This window comes from Rousettus aegyptiacus, unplaced genomic scaffold (assembly GCF_014176215.1).
Source record: "Rousettus aegyptiacus isolate mRouAeg1 unplaced genomic scaffold, mRouAeg1.p scaffold_m13_p_6, whole genome shotgun sequence".
In the NCBI taxonomy this organism is placed as follows: Eukaryota; Metazoa; Chordata; class Mammalia; order Chiroptera; family Pteropodidae; genus Rousettus; species Rousettus aegyptiacus.
The window spans coordinates 96,914,220-96,931,487 of NW_023416309.1; the positions used below are offsets into that span (position 1 = coordinate 96,914,220).

The following is a 17,268-nucleotide window of genomic DNA, read 5'->3' on the forward strand; positions in this document are numbered from 1 at the left end:
CCCGGAGGGGGAGGTGTCTGCCCTGAGAGACTCTCCGGCGTGTCCCGGCTCGGCGCCTTCAGCCTGTAGGCGCGGGAGGCGCAGAGCCACTCCAGCCGTCCTGCTGCCCTCCGCAAGGGCCGTCCGTCCCCTCGGGGCCCCTGGGCCCGGGGCCCGCGGCTTCGGGGGGCGGGCGGGGACCCCAGGGGCCTGCCTGCCGCCGGAAGGACAGAGGACGGCTCCCGTGGGGCGCCGAGGAGCGGCCGTGGGTCCCCGCGTGGCGTGCCCCGCTCCGGAAGCCAGGCCGGCGGCACGAAGGGGCCGGGGCGGCGGCCGGATCCGGGGGCCCCCGCCGGCTGCGGCTCTCGTCGGCAGCGCTGTGTGGCGTGTGGAGCGCGCGGGGGCCGCGGGCTGGCGCTGGGAGCGTGCCGTCGGCGTGGACTGCAGCGCCCCGGAGCCGCGCTGCCTCTGGCTGCCCTGCCTCAGCCACAGAGACCGCAGTGCGCCTGGGTGGCGCCAGGCCAGGGTGAGCACCGAAGGGGTGGGGGTCGGGGGTGGGGTGGGGAACGCAGGGGCAGAGGCCTGGGCAGGCCTCGTGGGGAGGTTGTGGGGGGCGGACCGGGCCACCAACTCTCTGGGATCTTCGAGCTGTGTGCGTCCTGCATTCTGAGCCCGATGCCCCAGAGTGGTGAGTGAGTGAGGAGCTGAAGAGGTTCTGGTGAGAGTGGCGGGAACTCTTCCAGGGGCGCTGGAAACCCATTCTAGGTGATGGCCTCTAGTGGGCTCAAGCCTCCTGGGTTGCAGGCAGTGGAACAGTGGAAGGGACCCTTGTTGTTTGAAGAAGTACTGGGGCATCAAGGATCCTGGGGAGTTGGGGCCGGCAGGGACCCTGAGCCCTAGGCAGGCGGGGGTGACACTAAATGGAGTGGTGGGCACCAACCACCCTGTCCTCCCCCTGGTAGGGAACCTGGGCGCGGGGACACACAAGGGTTTTCTAGTGGGCAAAGTAGGCTGAGGTGGCAGAATGGGCCCCAGCAGGTAGAGAGCGATCTCAGGGTGAGGACTGACAGGGTGGGAGTGGGGGCTGGGGTGGGGACAGTGTTTCTGATGTCCGGGATCGACCAGGCTGGTCGGGTGTGAGTCATAGTGGGAACGATGCCCAGCATGAACGCTGTGCTCCCTGCAATGACCTCTTTATGCTCCTGCGGGTGGGGGGGGGGGGAGGGGGGACGAGCAGGACTCCTGGGTTCTAGTTCCTAATGTCCGGTTCTGTCTAATTTGCGGCCCTGGGACCATGTGCCCTTCTCCCGGAATTAGTTGATATTTCTGGATGTCTCTTTCCTGACATGAGGGCGAGAGCCTTTGGAAATAGATCTGGGGCAGGAAAGCGTTAATCAGTGATGTCCCTGTGCCCCCTGAGCCTCTCCCTCTCCATCCCCTTGTCTCTGTGCCTGCCTCAGAGAGCAGAGTTGGGAGGATGTGTGTGAGCTGTATCCTTTCCCAATCTAATGGCCTTTCTAGTTCTCATTGCTGGCTCCTTCTCTGTTTCTGTGTCTATCACCTAGTGTTGTCCCAGGTCAGAGGGGAGGAGAGGAAATGTGCAGGCATAATAACATGAAGGATTGAAGTTAAACCTAAAGAAGGACTTCCCACAGGGTGGCTGCCAGAGCTGGCTGTTGACGGGGACTGTGGTGTCTCCAGGCAGAAGTGTGGTGGCAGGAGGATTACCACACTGACATTCTCAGGAGCCAGTTGGAAGGGATGGGGGAAGGAAGACTTGAGGGAAAGAAAAGAGGGAAGGGAGAGGCTGAGATAAGTGTGGGGGCACCAGTGGTGCCGTGGGGCGAGGAGGGGACCTGAAAGAAGAAGGCAAGCCCATTGCCCTGGGTTATAGGCAGGCCCCCCAGGGGGTGGCACCGCTAGTCAGCTGGCAGCTCCGGGCAGGATGTGTGCTGGGGGAGGGGTGGGGGGCGTGCAGGGACCTGTCTCAGCCACTTCTCGTCACTGGGGCAGCTGGTGGCTTAAACCTTAATCCAGGACACCAGCGAAACAATGGGCCCTGCATACAGCCTCAGCTCTGAGCCTGGGTGGAGGGTGTGCAGGGGAGGCTGCCCACACTGGAGAGGAGCAGAGACTTCTGGAAGGAGGGGGCAGTGGAGGGTCCCCTGAGGCCCTCTTCTCTCCCTGATCAGTTCCTTGCCAGGGCAGCAGAGATAGGAAATCCAGGGGATTTCAGACCTCAATAGAATTCCCAGAGAATTTTCTCCTCTGGATTCCTCAGACCCCCACAGGACTATGAGTCTAAGTGGGAGAATCCAGGCTATCACTATAGGTGGAAGGAGCTGAAGGGCCATCACTGGACCTTCGACCCAATGCTGGAATCCTAGCTAAGACCGGGACTGGGGATCGTCCAGCTTTTGCTTGGACTCTTGCACGAACAAGGAACTCACAACTTTACTGTGTAGTTTTTCGGATGTATATGTTAGAATGGTCACCCTGGTATCTCAGCATCCTGAGGTATCACTCAGCATCCTGGTATCTCTCACCTGGCTGTGTCCCTGGGGCTGTATGAAGTAAGCCTATTGCCTCTGTCATATTTTTCTTTAATCTTCCCACCTCATGCAGAAATTTCTAGCGTAGCACTGGGCACAGGGCCGGCTCCCTTCCACCAGATGAGTGAACAGGAGAGTGGGTAGATACATGAAGAAACTTCTTAGTATCAGTACCTCTGTGTGGCAAATTTGAGCTTTCTCTGGCTATTAAACAGGGAAGAAAGGGAGACTTAATATTCAGTGCGAGCTCCTCACCCCAGAACTGGGGGCTTCTTCCCTCTGCACCAAGCTCCACCTTTCTACCCTGTACCAAAGAGGAGTGAAGGTGTTGAGGACTGTCGAAGGTGGCGATGGAGGAGCTTCTCAGAGGGGTTAGGCTAGGCTGTCTGAGGTGAGGGATTGAAGAGTCCCCGAGGGAGGCCACCTGGCTTTTCACTGGGTGGCCTGCTGTTGGTGCCCATCTTCTCGTCTGCCCTGTGCCTCCCCAGGCACGCCTCTCTCATCTCTGACACCCTCCGTTTACCCCTTTCCCACTCCATGTCTGAGCAGAACACCTGAAGGGAGCCCTCCCTCGGGCATTGTTCGTCCTCTTCTCTCTCTTGCCCCACAGACCTGTATGTCCACAAGCCCTTGTCTTTAGACACCCTCTGCCATGTCATCTTGGGGAATCCCAAGTATTCCAGTGGGTCAGCCAGAGGGCAGTGAAGTGCCCCCCCATCACCCAGTTCCCCACTCAGTTCCGGTGAACCAGCCAGGCCTCTGGGCTGGGCTCCTGAGCCTCAGGAAGTCTCCAGTTGCTGATGTCTAGTTCTCTCCCTCGTGGCTCTTAGTCCCCCACCTGTTCCCACTGCTGCCCCTGAAGGAGGCGTGTCTGGGCCGGTCTGTTTGTGCATGTGTGTGTGTGTGTGTGTGTCTGTATGTGGCCTGTGTTGTGTACTTGAGGCTGATTATGTGCGACTGTGTGCACATGTCTGTCTACATAAGAGTGCGTGTGTGTACTCACCTGTGTGTCTGTGTACACTTTGCACATGAGTGTGCTTATCTGGGCATACGTTCTGTGTGCATGAGTGCCTGTGGGTGTGTCTGTCTGCACATGTGTGTGTCTATTGGTGTGCATGTGTAAGATTGTGTAACAGCAGGAATGAACTCAGATAGCAGCAGGCACCTCCCAGGCAAAAACAGTTGTGTGTCCAGTGCCTGGCACATAGTAGGTGCTCAGTGAACATTTGCTGAACTCAGCTGATCCAACACCTGACTCGTGACAGTGAGTTATTCCCCTGGTGGCAAAGGCTTCATGAAGGGAGGGTAAAGAAAGAAGGAAGAAGCTGTTGGGCTGATGATGGTGAGAGAGGACTGAAGGGCTGAGGTCAGGGGCAAAGGAGGGTGCTTGGAACCCCAGGGTCCATGGAATCCTTTCAGCCCCCTTCATGTCCTCTGAGCTGCAGGAGGCAGTGTGCAGACCCAGAGTGTGAGCCACATGGCCACTCACCCCTGTCTCCCTGTGTTCCCACAGCTGCCACTGGGCCCGAGAGATGGGTGCTCTCCTGGGCGCCCCCTCCCCTGGCAGGGGCCGAGGACACTGCTCCTGCGTAAAAGTCTCCAGGATGGCTTCGGCTTCACCCTGCGGCACTTCATCGTGTACCCGCCTGAGTCCGCCGTGCACTTCAGCCTGAAGGTATGCCCGGCGCCCGCTGCCCTGGCCCATCCTGTGGGAGCCTCGATGGGAAAGGTGATGTTGCTTGGCTCTGTCCCCTCCCTCCAAAGTCCTTCTTCTCCTTCTGTGGCCTGGGGAAGAGGGTCCCAGAGAAGTGCGTGCTGCCCTGGCTGAGTCATTTTTGTCTTCTCAGGAGAAGGGGCAGGGTGGCTGGTTCAGGACAGGAAACCTAGAGGCGGGAGAGCTGGGTTGCTCACCTACACCCCAGACTCTTGGTCTCTGGAAGGTGAACAACCTGCTTGGAGAGATGGAGTCCTGGGACCCCTTGGCCCCTTCTGAACTGGGTTTGTTGCCCTCTCCCAGACTCAGCTCTGTGTGTTGGGGCAGAGCCCTCACTGGGTTCTAGCCCTGGTACAACTCCTAACTCACTATAGATCTCTGGGTTCCCTTGCTCCTGCTGTAACCCAAGGGCATTTCTCTAACTCCACCCTCAGGGTCCTTCCAGACCTCATATAAATGTCAAGTTCTCTGAGTTCAGGAACCAGGGCTGCTCAGCCCAACACTGGAGGTGGTGGTGGTGGGGGGTGGGTTCCTGACAATGAAGCAGGTGTGCAGGAAGACATGAGGGGCCCTAGGCAGGAACCATGGCTCCCCAGGAGGCCCCTGCTCCCTTCCCCACCTCTCTCCCAGCAGGAGAGGAGACAGATTTATTTTGGAGTCGATGAACCTGTTTCTCCCCTTACCCCAGGGCTGGGACCAGCCAGCACAGCTGTTGGGGGACTTTCCCTTGGGGAGCTTGGTCCTACTTGCCTAAGAACCGAGGCATTGAATTTCACTGCCTGTGTCCGTGTGCTTGCATGGCTCTTTGTGGGCACATGAGCATGCATGCTATGCTGGTCATATACACACATGTATATCTAGATGTGTGCATATCGGTGTCTGTAAATACACATCACGTATACATGGCTGTGCAATTCTCCTAGCCATGTCTGAATCTTGGGAGGCCGATATAAGCTATATTCACTGGCTGCAGCTATGCTTCTGAGTGTAAGTGGGAGCTGATGGTGTGTAGGAAAGGCACTGCCCCACCCCTTGATGCCCAAGGACATCAGCCCCCTAGTTTGTTGGAACCTCCAGAGTTTCCTTCCATCCCTCCCCAGAATGCCCCGCCTTCCTGGCCCCGTCTAACTTCTCTCAGGGATCCCTGCTGAGAGGTGAGAGGGGCAAGAACAGCCCGAGTGATCTAGGCTGGGTGGTAGACCTGTCTCCAAGAGACCTGGTTCACATGGGGTGTTGGAAGACCCCAGGGCAGGGGCAGTCAGGGACAGGCTCTAACCCCTTTCTAGACCCTGCCCAGGACAGGGAGCCTGCAGGGAACTCAGCCATCTTAACGCATCTGTCTGCCTCTGCCACCTGCTCGCTGTGCTGTCAGCCCGTATCAGCAGGCACACACCCCACACAGAAAGGTAGTGGCAGAGGGACTCTCCAGCAGTGCTCAGTGGCTTTCCTGTCCTGGCTGGCATGTCAAAGAGTCCTGGGTTTGAGCCCTGCCTCTGCTATTGAGTCTTTGAGTGGCCCTGGACAAGTCACGCCCTGTCATCTGTAAAATGGATGACCTGTGGAGAGGGTTAGACAAGATGACAACGAAGGTTTGATCCTGCTCTAAAATGCCACAGTCCGCTGGCTAGTCATGTCTCTTTACTTCTCTTTTCTTTCATTTCTATTCTCTCCCCAAATCCAGTGCCTTTACCCTTCACTCACCAGGATGATCTCAGAAACCTCCCTAATGAGTCTTCTCGACTCCATTTTTTTAACCCTGCACCTAGATGCCAGAATCCTCTTCTCGAACTGCTATTTTCACATCCGCTCTCCCACTCAAGAACCTTCACTAGCTCCCTCTTTCTCTCTTTCAAACTCAAATGCTTTAGTCTGACTTCTGTGGCTTGCTGGTGTTGACTTTTTTCTCTTTCAGCTCACCCGATCCAGTCCTACATATGCTTGTTTATTTCCAAATACCAAGTGCCTGCGTACTCCACTCCTCTCACCCAGAATGCCGCCTTCTAGGCTTTGAAATCTCCTCCCCACCAAAGGGACGCTAATCAGGCCTTCCCCTTCCATTCTCTAAGAACTGATAGCCACTGTTTGCACTTGTCATGTCTGCTTATCTGTGTCTGCCTGGGTCATCTCTCTGTGTTAGTGTGTTTGGTTTGAGCTCCCCAAGGGAAGGGGTTATGAGTCCCCATTGAATAGGGGGCTTTCAGATGGCTGAGATACCGACATGGTGGGATCGGCAGGCATGAGAGAAAGCTCATGTCATTGGGGAACAATGCCTGGGACTTCATGTCCCCTTGGACATCCTTCTCGCCCCCTCTGGGTGTTGGGCTAGTTGAAAGAAGATAAGAGGGTGGAGATAAGCTCTTGGGTGGAGGAGCTTGAAGGGGCCCACCCAGCTGGAGCTGGGCCTCCCCCTGTGCTGCTGAGCACTGGACTGAGGGGGCCCACACGCATCTCTGTCTCCTGCAGGAGGAAGAAAATGGAGGTCGAGGAGGAGGTAAGGATTGGCAAGTGGTGGGCCCGAAGGGCTGGGGCTCACCCTCCAGCTGCTGTTTTTCTCCCTCTCCCCCAAGTCAGCCTGGTTTGCTGTGCTCCCAACCCTCGACTACTGTTCCTGTCTTCACTCTTCTCTGTGTGGCCACTCTGGACATCTGCTCACTTTCTCTCTATCCTCTCTTTCTTTTCTCACATTCGCCTCCCTCTGGCCCTGTCCATTCCACCAGAGGGCCCCAACCCCTCGGCTGCTGACCGGTACTGGTCTGTGGCCTGTTAGGAATCGAGCCACACAGCAGGAGGTGAGCAGCAGGCGAGGGAGCTAAGGAAGCTTCATCTGTATTTGCAGCCGCTGCCACCTCAGCTCCACCTCAGATCATCAGGCATTAGATTCTTACAGGAGTACTGGTCCTTAGTGCTAGAAAGGTTAGAACCACTGCATTTCGGGGAGGAGATGGGTTTCTAAGACCTGGCCCCTCCCCCGGAATTACTTATTCCCAGCCTAGATTGAGGCACAGGCAGGGGCTGCAGGGCCTGAGAGTTGCCGGTGGGGTGCAGCTGATCAAGGGCTGTCCTTGGGAACAGAGACGTTGGAGTTCTGCTGGGCATAAGGTGGGACCTGAGTTCTTTATCTTTTCAGATGTGAGCCTAGCTCCCTTGGCTGTCACCTTTGCTATCCCAAAGGGCCCCTCGCTGATACCCAGGCTCCCTGGGGTATTTGAAGCAGAGCTCCTTGAACAGGCAGCCTTCCTTCTCTGCCAGTTGGGTTTCTGCTGGGAAGCCATCAGGAATCAGGACACTGTCTTTCTGAGTCCCCATCACAGAGGCCCGTGGTGGTGGAGGAGCCGGCTGACCTAGAATAGGCCCATTTCTCTCACGGGGACAATAACAGAGGAGTATTACTGGGGTTTAATGTGATGTTGGAGGCATGGATGGGTGTGGGTATCTGAGCTTCAGGGCCTTTCTGCAGCTCCCCGGGGGCTGCAGATTAGACATTCTCTGTGTATGCGGGTGTCGCTCCCTGCTGTGTATCTTCAGGGCTTGCTACGGCCTCTTTTATGGCACGCCACGCTTTCCTTTGTATTGTGACTTGTGTATGTGTATATCTATCTCTCTGTCTGTGCTAGACAGTGAGCTAAGAAGGGGAAGAACCAGGTCTTCCTGTCCTTTTTGGTCTGCTTTCTAGCACAGTACTGGGACACAGGAGGCATAAAGAGCAACTCCATGTCCATGTAGGTTTTCGTCCATGTAGGTTTTCATTCTCCCAGGAGTCTGTCCTCCTTGTCTGATCCTGTGCATGCGTGTGTTCCTGTGGACGTGTGGCTCTGTGTTTGTGTCTGTGAGTGTGATCATTCTCTGAGTGTATGTCCTCTGTGTGTGTAGCTGTGCATGGGTGTGACCTTCAGCAGCCCCCCCCAGCTAACCTGGCTGATGCTCACCAGGACCCTCCCCCCGGCACCGCCTGGAGCCTATGGATACCATCTTTGTCAAGAATGTGAAGGATGAGGGCCCTGCCCATAGGGCAGGGCTTCGCACAGGTGAGCCGTCCCAGTTACCAGGATCATAGCACCCTTCTGAGTTTCTTTTCCCTATCCTCTGGGATTCTTGGATCCAGGTGTTGGGGAGGCTCCTGTCTCCCCCGCCCCCACCCCCACGTCATCCATACCAGGTACAACGGTTCTCAGGTGGGGCCATTGGTACCCCTTGGCCTGCTCACATGTGGCCCTGCCCCTTGTCCCCAGGAGACCGGCTGGTGAAGGTGAATGGGGAGAGTGTCATCGGGAAGACCTATTCCCAGGTCATAGCTCTGATCCAGAATAGGTGAGCGCCCCCTGCCTCTCTTCTCCTATAATAGCTCCTGCCCACTCACAGAGTTCCTTCCTGCACACCCCACCCCCTTGGCCCTGAGGGTGCCCTGGCGACCAGGATCCCTGTTCTCTCAGACCCTGTTGCCTCAGCCGGGCCTGACCCCCTGCCCTGTCTCTGTAGCGATGATACTCTGGAGCTCTCCATCATGCCCAAGGATGAGGACATCCTCCAGCTGGTGAGTCCTGCCCTGCTATTTGAGGTGGAGGACCCCTGGGGCCTGGGGGTCAGAGTACAGCCTTTCTCCTTGGGCCTCCTTCCTGTGTTGGCCCCTCTGGGAGGCAGAAAAGAGAGAGTGGAGGGGGCAGCGCCAACCCAGCATTGCCCCATCAAGGATGCCAGGCCCATCCCTGGGCTGGGGCTGGTTGTTGCTTCATTCAGGACTGCTCCGTGTTGGGGGAGAGGGAGGCTCCAGCCTTGGCAGGCAGGATTCCTGCCAGGGTATCTGGAAGGAGGGTGGCCCAGCGGGCCCTGCCAGACTGGCGTGTTCTTGTCGGCTCTCGTGAGACACCTGTTTTCTGCACCCCATCCCTGCCTGGCCCAGAGCGAGTGTGTCTCCTGTAGCCGTGTTCACACACACAGCATACCCCACCGCGCTCCACTGTCATGTGCTCCTGTTCACACAACACACCTCACACCGCTCAGTGTACAAGCAGAACATCCCAGGCACGCAGCCACCCAACATAACCCTGCAGCACCCCTTCATCTAGCTCACCATACACCGCAGTACGTGATATACGCAGTGCACCCAACACACTGCACCAGGCTGGTGCCACACACACAAACCCTCAGCGCTGCATACAGGCACTCACTACCACGCAAGCCCCGCCCCCCAACATCACGGTGCACCACAAACATCAAAACAGCACAACACTCCTCCGCATCTCCATTCCCCGCAGAACAACACCTATACAGTGTATCACAACACACACACTCGGACTCCTCACCACTGCTGTGTGAACACTCACTGACATCACAAACGCTCGCTGTTGCCACAGTATGTCTGCCTACAGACATCGCAGCGTGCCTCAGCCTAATGCAGGTGTAAGCGCTCACCAGCATCACAGTAACCAAACCTTACCCACTCATGATGTGCGGTCCAAACACCCCTGCCCCCGTAGGCACTTCGGCACACCTGGGACTCAGCACTGGGCCTGCCACACTCAGTAGGTTCCACAGACATTGCATGAGTGTACCCTGCGCTCACATGTGTACCTGTTTATCCCACGCACTCCATGTACACATATGTATGCTGTCTGTCTCTGTGTCCCCCTTTCTGGCCCTGACCCAGAACTCAGGGTGGTTCTCTCTGCTCAGTACCCAGTTCCCTGGTCTCATGGGTCTCAGCCAGATGCCACCTTGCCTGGGCCCGAGGTCACTGCCCCTCAGGAGAGGGCTGAGGGCCAAGCCCAGGATGTGTTCTCATAATCACTGTAATCACAGTGCCACGCTTGGCACCATGCCCCTCTGGGAACCTCCACCCCCTGACCTCAATTGTCCCCCTGCCCTTCCTGGGGAGGGGGAGGCAAGAATGGGAGCCCAGAGAGGTAGATGGCTTCCCACAAGGCTCAAAGGCGCTGCCCATACACCTCCCCCCTCCCGAGGCTGAGGGGAGGCAAGCTATGGGAGGGGGTGACAAGCAGGACCTAGGGCGTGTCCCCCTAGAGGGGCAAGGGGTGGAGAGGGCAGCGGCTTGGACCTCTGCTACCCGCTTGGGTGAGCAGCCCAAGATGTCAGTAGCTGGGGGCCTCTACTGGCCCCCCTCATCTGGGGCAGGCCAGAGGGTGGGGCCCAGGCATTCCTGTGGTTGGGAGCCAAGGCTGGAGGCCAATGGGGCTGAGGCAGCTGCTGACGCCACTGCCGACGCTAGGAGGCCCCTCCACACCCATCCTTCCCTCCCTCCTCCTCCTCTTGCCAGCCGAGAAAGCCGAAAGCCGGTGGGGGCTGAGAGCAGCCACAGGGAGGGCAGACTGGGGGGGTGGGGGGTTGGCGGAGGCCAGGACCAGCACAGCGGTCAGCGGGGCTGAGCTGGGGCAGCGGGGAGGGCGGGGGCCGGCGGGATGCTGCCGCCACCGCGTTGATGCGGGGAGCCCTCGGATCCAGCAGGATGACAGGAAGGAGAGGTATGTGAGTGTCCCTGGCCCGAGTGTGTTATTCGGAAGGGGGCTGAGTGTGCAGGGGTGCGGTTCAGCTCATCCTTGTCACAGGATGCGTGTGCCCTGGACTGAAGGTGTAGTTATTTGTGTGTGTGTGTTTCATTGTGTTTCACTATGTATGTGTAAGTGTGTCTCTGGGTGGGTCTTTTCCTGTGTCTCGTGTGGTGTGGTGTGTGTGTGTGTTTAGTTTCACCCTCCCACCCTTTGATACTTCTCCTGAGATAGACCCCATGGGCAGCCCATCAAGGGTCAGACTAGGTCAGGGCCAGGGGCCTCTGGCAGGGGAGGGGGAGCTGTCTCCTTTTTTGGCCGTTCTGGGCGCTGGCCCTGTCACTCCTCAGCAATGCAGCGTCAGCCTCAGCTCTCAGCACCAAATTCCAGGCTTTGGGTGGTGGGAGGTGGCCCGAGGCCCCTCAGCCAGTCTGGCTCCTCCCCTAAGCCTGGCCCAGGGGGAGATGGAGGTGGGTTAGTTCCTCTTTACCCTGGTGGTCCAGGAAGCAGGCCCCTGGCTCTCCATCCAGGGCCGATGGGACAGCTGGGCTCTCCCAGCTCCTTCCGCCCCCAGCCCCCTCGCCCCACCCTGGACACACCCCTTAGCTGACTTCCTTCTCTGTCATCTGCCACCTTGACTGGCGTCTGGTGGGGTTTCCCAGCTCTGCCCGAAGGGCTGTGGGCACTGTCGGACATAAGGAAGCAGGGAGGAGGCTGAGGCCGGCATGGGGGAGGACCCCAGAAAACAGATGTTGGAATGTTTGTGGCTAGAGACAGTCCTTGTCATAAGTCTTAGAGAAATCCTGGCTCTTTCTCCAGTAAGTGAGTGAGTGTGTGTGTGCGCGTGAAAGAGAGAGTATGTGTTTGTGTGTGACTCTCAAAAGCCTCTTATTTCTTTGTCCCCCTACTCTCTTTGGAGTATGCTGTCCTACCCCCATCCACTCAGGACTCCGCTTGCTTGGCCCTCTCCCTTCAGTCCCCTTCACTGGTGTCCTGACCTCCCAGGGCTGCTGCAGCCCTGCCCTGCGGAACCTGTCCAGCTCCGCTCACCTGCCTCTGTCCCCGGCCAGGCCTACTCCCAGGATGCCTACCTGAAGGGGAACGAGCCATATTCTGGAGAGGCCCGGAGCATCCCAGAGCCGCCCCCGATCTGCTACCCTCGCAAGACCTACGCCCCACCAGCCCGGGTTTCCACCTGGGCCACTATGGTGCCTGAGCCCCTCTCAGCACTTCCCAGTGACCCCCGGAGTCCCGCTGCCTGGAGTGACCCGGGAACCCGAGTCCCATCTGCTGCCCGCGCCCATCTGGACAACCCTTCCTTGGGGATGAGCCAGCCCCGCCCCAGCCCTGGTGCCTTCCCCCATCTCCCCTCGGAGCCCCGGACACCTCGTGCCTTCCCGGAGCCTGGCAGCCGGGTGCTCCCCAGCAGACTGGAGTGCCAGCAGGCCTTGTCACACTGGCTGTCGAACCAGGTACCCCGCAGGGCGGGGGAGAGACGGTGCCCCTCTCGGGCCCGCAGTGCCTCCCAGGACCGGTTGGAGGATGTGACTACCCACCGCCAGTGGCCCTGCTCCACCTCCCAGGGTGCCTTGAGCCAGTTGGGCCAGGAGGGCTGGCACCGAGCTCGCTCAGATGACTACTTGAGCCGGGCCTCCCACTCAGCCGAGGCACTGGGGCCGGGGGCGCTGGTGTCACCCCGCTTCGAGCGCTGTGGCTGGTCTTCCCAGCGTCCATCTGCCCGGACCCCTGCCTGCCAACCCAGGGACCTGCCCGGGCCCCAGGCCCTGCCCCCACCTGGTCTGCAGGGCCTAGATGATATTGGATACATTGGGTACCGGAGCTACAGCCCATCATTCCAGCGCCGGACTGGCCTCCTGCACGCACTCTCCTTCCGGGACTCACCCTTTGGGGGGCTGCCCACCTTCAACTTGGCCCAATCTGCTGCACCATTCCTACCGGAGGCCTCGGAACCATCCAGGGTTATCCGGCCAGAACCCAGCACCCGGGGGCTGGAGCCTCCCACTGAGGATCATCGAGAGGAGGTGGTGCTGAGGCAGAAGCCTCCGACGGGCCGCAAGATCCAGCTGCCCCCTGCAAGACAGATGAACCTGGGGTTTAGTGACGAGTCTCCAGAGCCAGAGACTAGTGGACGAGGGGAACGCCTGGGCAGGAAGGTGGCCCCTTTGGCCACTACTGAAGACTCTCTGGCTTCCATCCCCTTCATTGGTGAGTGGCGGTGCAGGGGGCTGTCTTGGGAGACTTGATTGTCTGTGCCCTGTTGTACCCCACCCACCTGTCACCACTGGTAAAACTCTGGTTTGGATGCTGATGGGATCAGCCTGTTTCTCTGTTCATCCATTCGTCTATCCATCCATCCATTCTTCTTGTCCCCTCTTGCATTCTTCTGTCATCCTTCCATTCATTTACCCTTCAAGCCATCTTTCCTCCTCCCTCCCTCTTTCCTTCCGTCTATCTGTTTTTTCTTCTTTTTTCCCCTTGTTTCCTCCTTTCTTCTTTTCTTCCATTGATTCATCCACCCATCCACTTTTCCTTTCTCCCTTCCCTCTCCCCTTTTTCCTTTGTTCATTCATTCATTTAGTCCTTCCTTCTTTTCATTCTCCTTTCAGTCTTTTCTTTCACCCTTCCTTCCATCCACCCTCCATCCTTCCATCCATCCATCAAGTATTTGTGTCAGGCACTGTGCTAGGCTCCATGCTGTCCTGGAGTATATGGTCCAACAGAGTGACAAATGATGAGATAAGAACGATCCAGTGGGATGGGTGTGTAATGGGAGTACAGGGAGCTCTAGGAGATGGAGAAGGGCCATATAGCCTAGACTGGGGCATAGTGGCCAAGGAGAGAATCCTGGAGAAAGGAGATTTTGGCTAAGCCTTGAAGAACGAGGAGTTAGCTAGGGGAAGAATGTCCAGGGAGAGAGACTAGAATATGCAAAGACTCTGAAGTAGTAGAGGCAAGATGCCCTTCTGGGTCATCAGAATGGGTCCAGAGGAGCCTTGTCAGGTTCTGGAGAGTTCAGACTTTATCCTGAGGGCAGAAGAAATACCGAAGGCTCGCTGCTTCCAGAATCGATGTTTGATAAAGGAGAGGCAAGAGAGTGGAGAGGCCAGGTGATTTTCAGATTTTTGGCCCAGCTGGAGGGTGGTGCCTTACTTCCATTTGGGAATGAGAGGGAGTGGGCCAGGAAAATATTAGGGTTTGCTGAATATGAGGCACCTCTGAGGGAGCAAGAGGGTTGGGGGCTTGGGATAAAGATTGGAGGCCAGATCATGGAACCAGGAGCCAGAGGAGATGGTAACTGGAGCTGCGAGTGGTGAGGGTAGCTAATGGGAGTGGGAGAGAGGAGACCCAGCCTTGGCCTCCCTGATCCAGCTTGCAGTCTGAATGAGCAGATGCAGCCTTCGTAGCTCCCAGTCTGAGGAGGATTTGAAGTCTTTACTTTTAAAGTACTCCCAGTCTAAGGGGGATACATAGCTTCTGCCCTCAAGGAACCCCCAACAGATGCTGGAGATGGTCTTTATCCTCAAGAACTTCCCAGGCTGGTGGGGGAGACACAGTCCCTGCCCTCAGGAGCCTGGTCTAAGGGGGATGGCCCAACTCCACACCAGGTGCCCTCAATGTGATGCGGGAGGCATGGGCTGAGCCTTCGTGACCACTGTCTGGTTGGTGGGGCACCCTTAGCCGTGGGCATGTTCTCAGCAGGACCCTGGAGGACTTGAGGGGCTTTAGGGATGCAGTCTGGGCCTGGAGGCAAGGCTGGGGGTGGGGGGCCGGCAGGTTCAGCTTTCTGCACCTTCACCCACCATTCCCTCCACTCGAGCAGATGAGCCGACCAGCCCCAGCATTGACCTGCAAGCCAAGCACGTTCCTGCCTCTGCTGTTGTCTCCAGTGCCATGAACTCGGCCCCCGTCCTGGGCACCAGCCCATCCTCCCCAACCTTCACCTTTGCCCTGGGCCGCCATTACTCCCAAGACTGCAGTAAGTGCTCCTCGCATCCTCAGCTCCACCTTCTCTTTTGCTGCCTGATCCCCACAGTGTCTGTTGGGCCTGCTACCTGATGTCTTGCCTCTTCCGACTGGTTTCGGCTCTTCCTGGGGCTGCAAGGGGGGAGTTACCTCCTGGCCCTGCTCAGATGGGGAAGCCCCGAACCTGTGGCCCTGCTAACCCTGTGGCTCAGTGTGGGTGGTTTTGCAGGCAGCATCAAGGCCGGCCGCCGCTCCTCCTACTTGCTGGCCATCACCACGGAACGCTCCAAGTCCTGCGATGATGGGCTCAACACCTTCCGGGACGAGGGCAGGGCTCTGCGGTGAGGACGGGGGGTGGGATCATCACAGCCACCTTGACAGGGCCGTGGCGGGACTCCCAGTCCTGGGGTCCTTTAAACACCAGGACAGTAAGCTCCCTCCCTGGAAGGCCTCTGAGCCTTGGGGCTTGGCGGGGGTGTCCTGTTTCCCACATCCCTTACACTCTGTCCTCACTCCCCAGGCGCCCGCCAAACCGAGTACCCAGCTTGAGGATGCTTCGAAGCTTCTTCACTGATGGCGTGAGTAGCATGCGTGTGTGGGCAAGGGTGTCAGAGTGCTGGGGTGGACCCTTGGCGTAGGGTCCAGGCCTATAGCCTCTGCGATCTAAAATGGGTTCCTCTGTTTCCTGTCCTTTCCTTTCCCCCTGTACCCGTTCACCTTCATGTCAGCCACGTGACCTGCCCTCTTCTGTGGGCTCCGTCATCGCTTAAACACACTACGCGCCCTCCCAGCCGAGGCCTTTGCATTTGTCATTCCTCCATCTAGAATGCCCTTTGCACGCCCCCTCCAGCCACATGACTGACTTTTTTACGTTCTTCATGTTTGTTTGTTTTTTTTTCTTTTTTGGCCTTCTCTGAAATTTCAGCCTCCACCCCTGACATTTCATGCCTCCCTTCACGACTTTATGTTTTTCCCTTAGCACTTCTTAGGCTCTGTGATTGCCGCGTCCATCTCCTTTCTTGCCTGTCTCCCAGCTAGAATGTAAGCTCCACCGGGGCAGGGAATTCGTTTGGTTTGTTCACTGCTTATCTCCGTGACTACCTAAAACAGTGCCTGCACCAGGGAGGCACTTGGTCAGTATTCAGGGCACAGGGACTGTGGACAGGCGGGGAGACACAGAGCTGAGAGCGCTGGAGAAGCTAGAGTTTCCAGCCACAGAACCTGGGAAGATATAGAGTCAGTTCCGAAATGGCCTTAATTCTTTGATTATGGATAGACCGGAAAAGCCATCTTGATTTCAAACTCTCGATATCTTTGGTTTGCTTAACACCTTGATGATATTGTCATCTGGCTTATTCCTTATAACTTCCTCTGCTTACTTAACTCTCCCTTGACATGTCACCTCTGTGACTGGAGTCCTGTTGACACTATCACTTCCTCTGTTTAACTCTTTGTGGACATAACTACCTGTCGCACTAACTAAATCTTTGTCGATGTTCCCACTTCCTCTGTTTATTTAACTCTATGTTGACACAATCACTTCCTCTGTTTCCTTAATTCCTTCGAGTCTATAAAATTAAAAGAGTCTCCAAATTGGCTTTTTTGGTGTGGCGAGGCATGTGGTCTGCAGGTCAAAGCCTTCTTTCTGGCTTCCCCAGTACATACGTCTCATGACCTCAACATAAGTGGTTCAGAGAGGGCAAGCAAGGCTCATGAAGCCACACAGCACAGCAGAGCCCAGCACAGGCACACGCCAGGCCTGTATGGCCGTGAGTGGTCCATGGGGTTCCTGAGATGCTGGCACTGCGGGAGCCACCTTAAGTTGCCCTCTCTTGTCTTGCTGCAGTCCTTGGATAGCTGGGGCACTTCCGAAGATGCCGATGCTCCTTCTAAGCGACACTCAACTTCTGATCTCTCGGACACGACCTTCAGTGATATCAGGAGAGAAGGGTGGTTGTATTATAAGCAGGTCCTCACCAAGAAGGGGAAGGTAAGATGGCCGGAGGAATGAGGTCAAGGTGGATGGAGTCTGAATCCAGCAGAACTCTTCAGCTTCTCACCCCACAGCCTCTGGAGCCAAAGAGAACCAAAACTGGCTGAGGCAGTAGCATGAGGGGTAGAGGTTAGATGCTAGGAAGAACTTCCTGGGGGACCTAAGGAACCCATGGAAAAAAGGTGAGCCAGAGAGGTGGTCAGTGCTGTGCGATGGATCTGATCAAGTTGTGCTTGAAATTCTCACAAAACCTTCCCACAGTGATCCTTGTGTGGCAGATCCCCCCAAAAATGGCCACTGGGGCTCATGGAAAACAAAGGAGCAAAGCCAGGGCAGTTCTCTTAGGGGAGCTTAGGCCCCAAAAGAAAGCAGAAGTCAGCCCTTTTAAGGCCAGCAAAGGTTTAAGTCTTTATCTTAAGGGCAAGTTTCATGTGGCTTCTGAGGAGTGAATTAGAGAGGGCCAAAGTGGGGGCAAGAGAGATCCAGGTGAGAGATGAAGGGGGCTTGGGCCTGGGGGTGGGGCGAGATTATCAGGGTCTAAACGGG

General features: G+C 57.1%; 1 protein-coding gene across 7 annotated transcripts in view; it reads left to right on the forward strand.

Moving 5' to 3' along the window:
* Positions 1-17,268, forward strand: part of ARHGAP23 (Rho GTPase activating protein 23) — a 74,657-nt gene that overhangs the window by 27,128 nt on the left and 30,261 nt on the right. For 3 of the 7 annotated variants that reach the window (XM_036222096.1, XM_016164704.2, XM_036222098.1), the window contains exons 2-11: positions 4,045-4,206; positions 6,709-6,736; positions 8,175-8,270; positions 8,475-8,553; positions 8,722-8,776; positions 11,816-12,971; positions 14,587-14,742; positions 14,959-15,070; positions 15,250-15,307; positions 16,576-16,719. In XM_036222096.1, the coding sequence (XP_036077989.1) occupies positions 4,045-4,206; positions 6,709-6,736; positions 8,175-8,270; positions 8,475-8,553; positions 8,722-8,776; positions 11,816-12,971; positions 14,587-14,742; positions 14,959-15,070; positions 15,250-15,307; positions 16,576-16,719 (2,046 nt within the window). The other 4 variants (XM_036222097.1, XM_036222099.1, XM_036222100.1 and 1 more) reach the window with 4 other exon arrangements.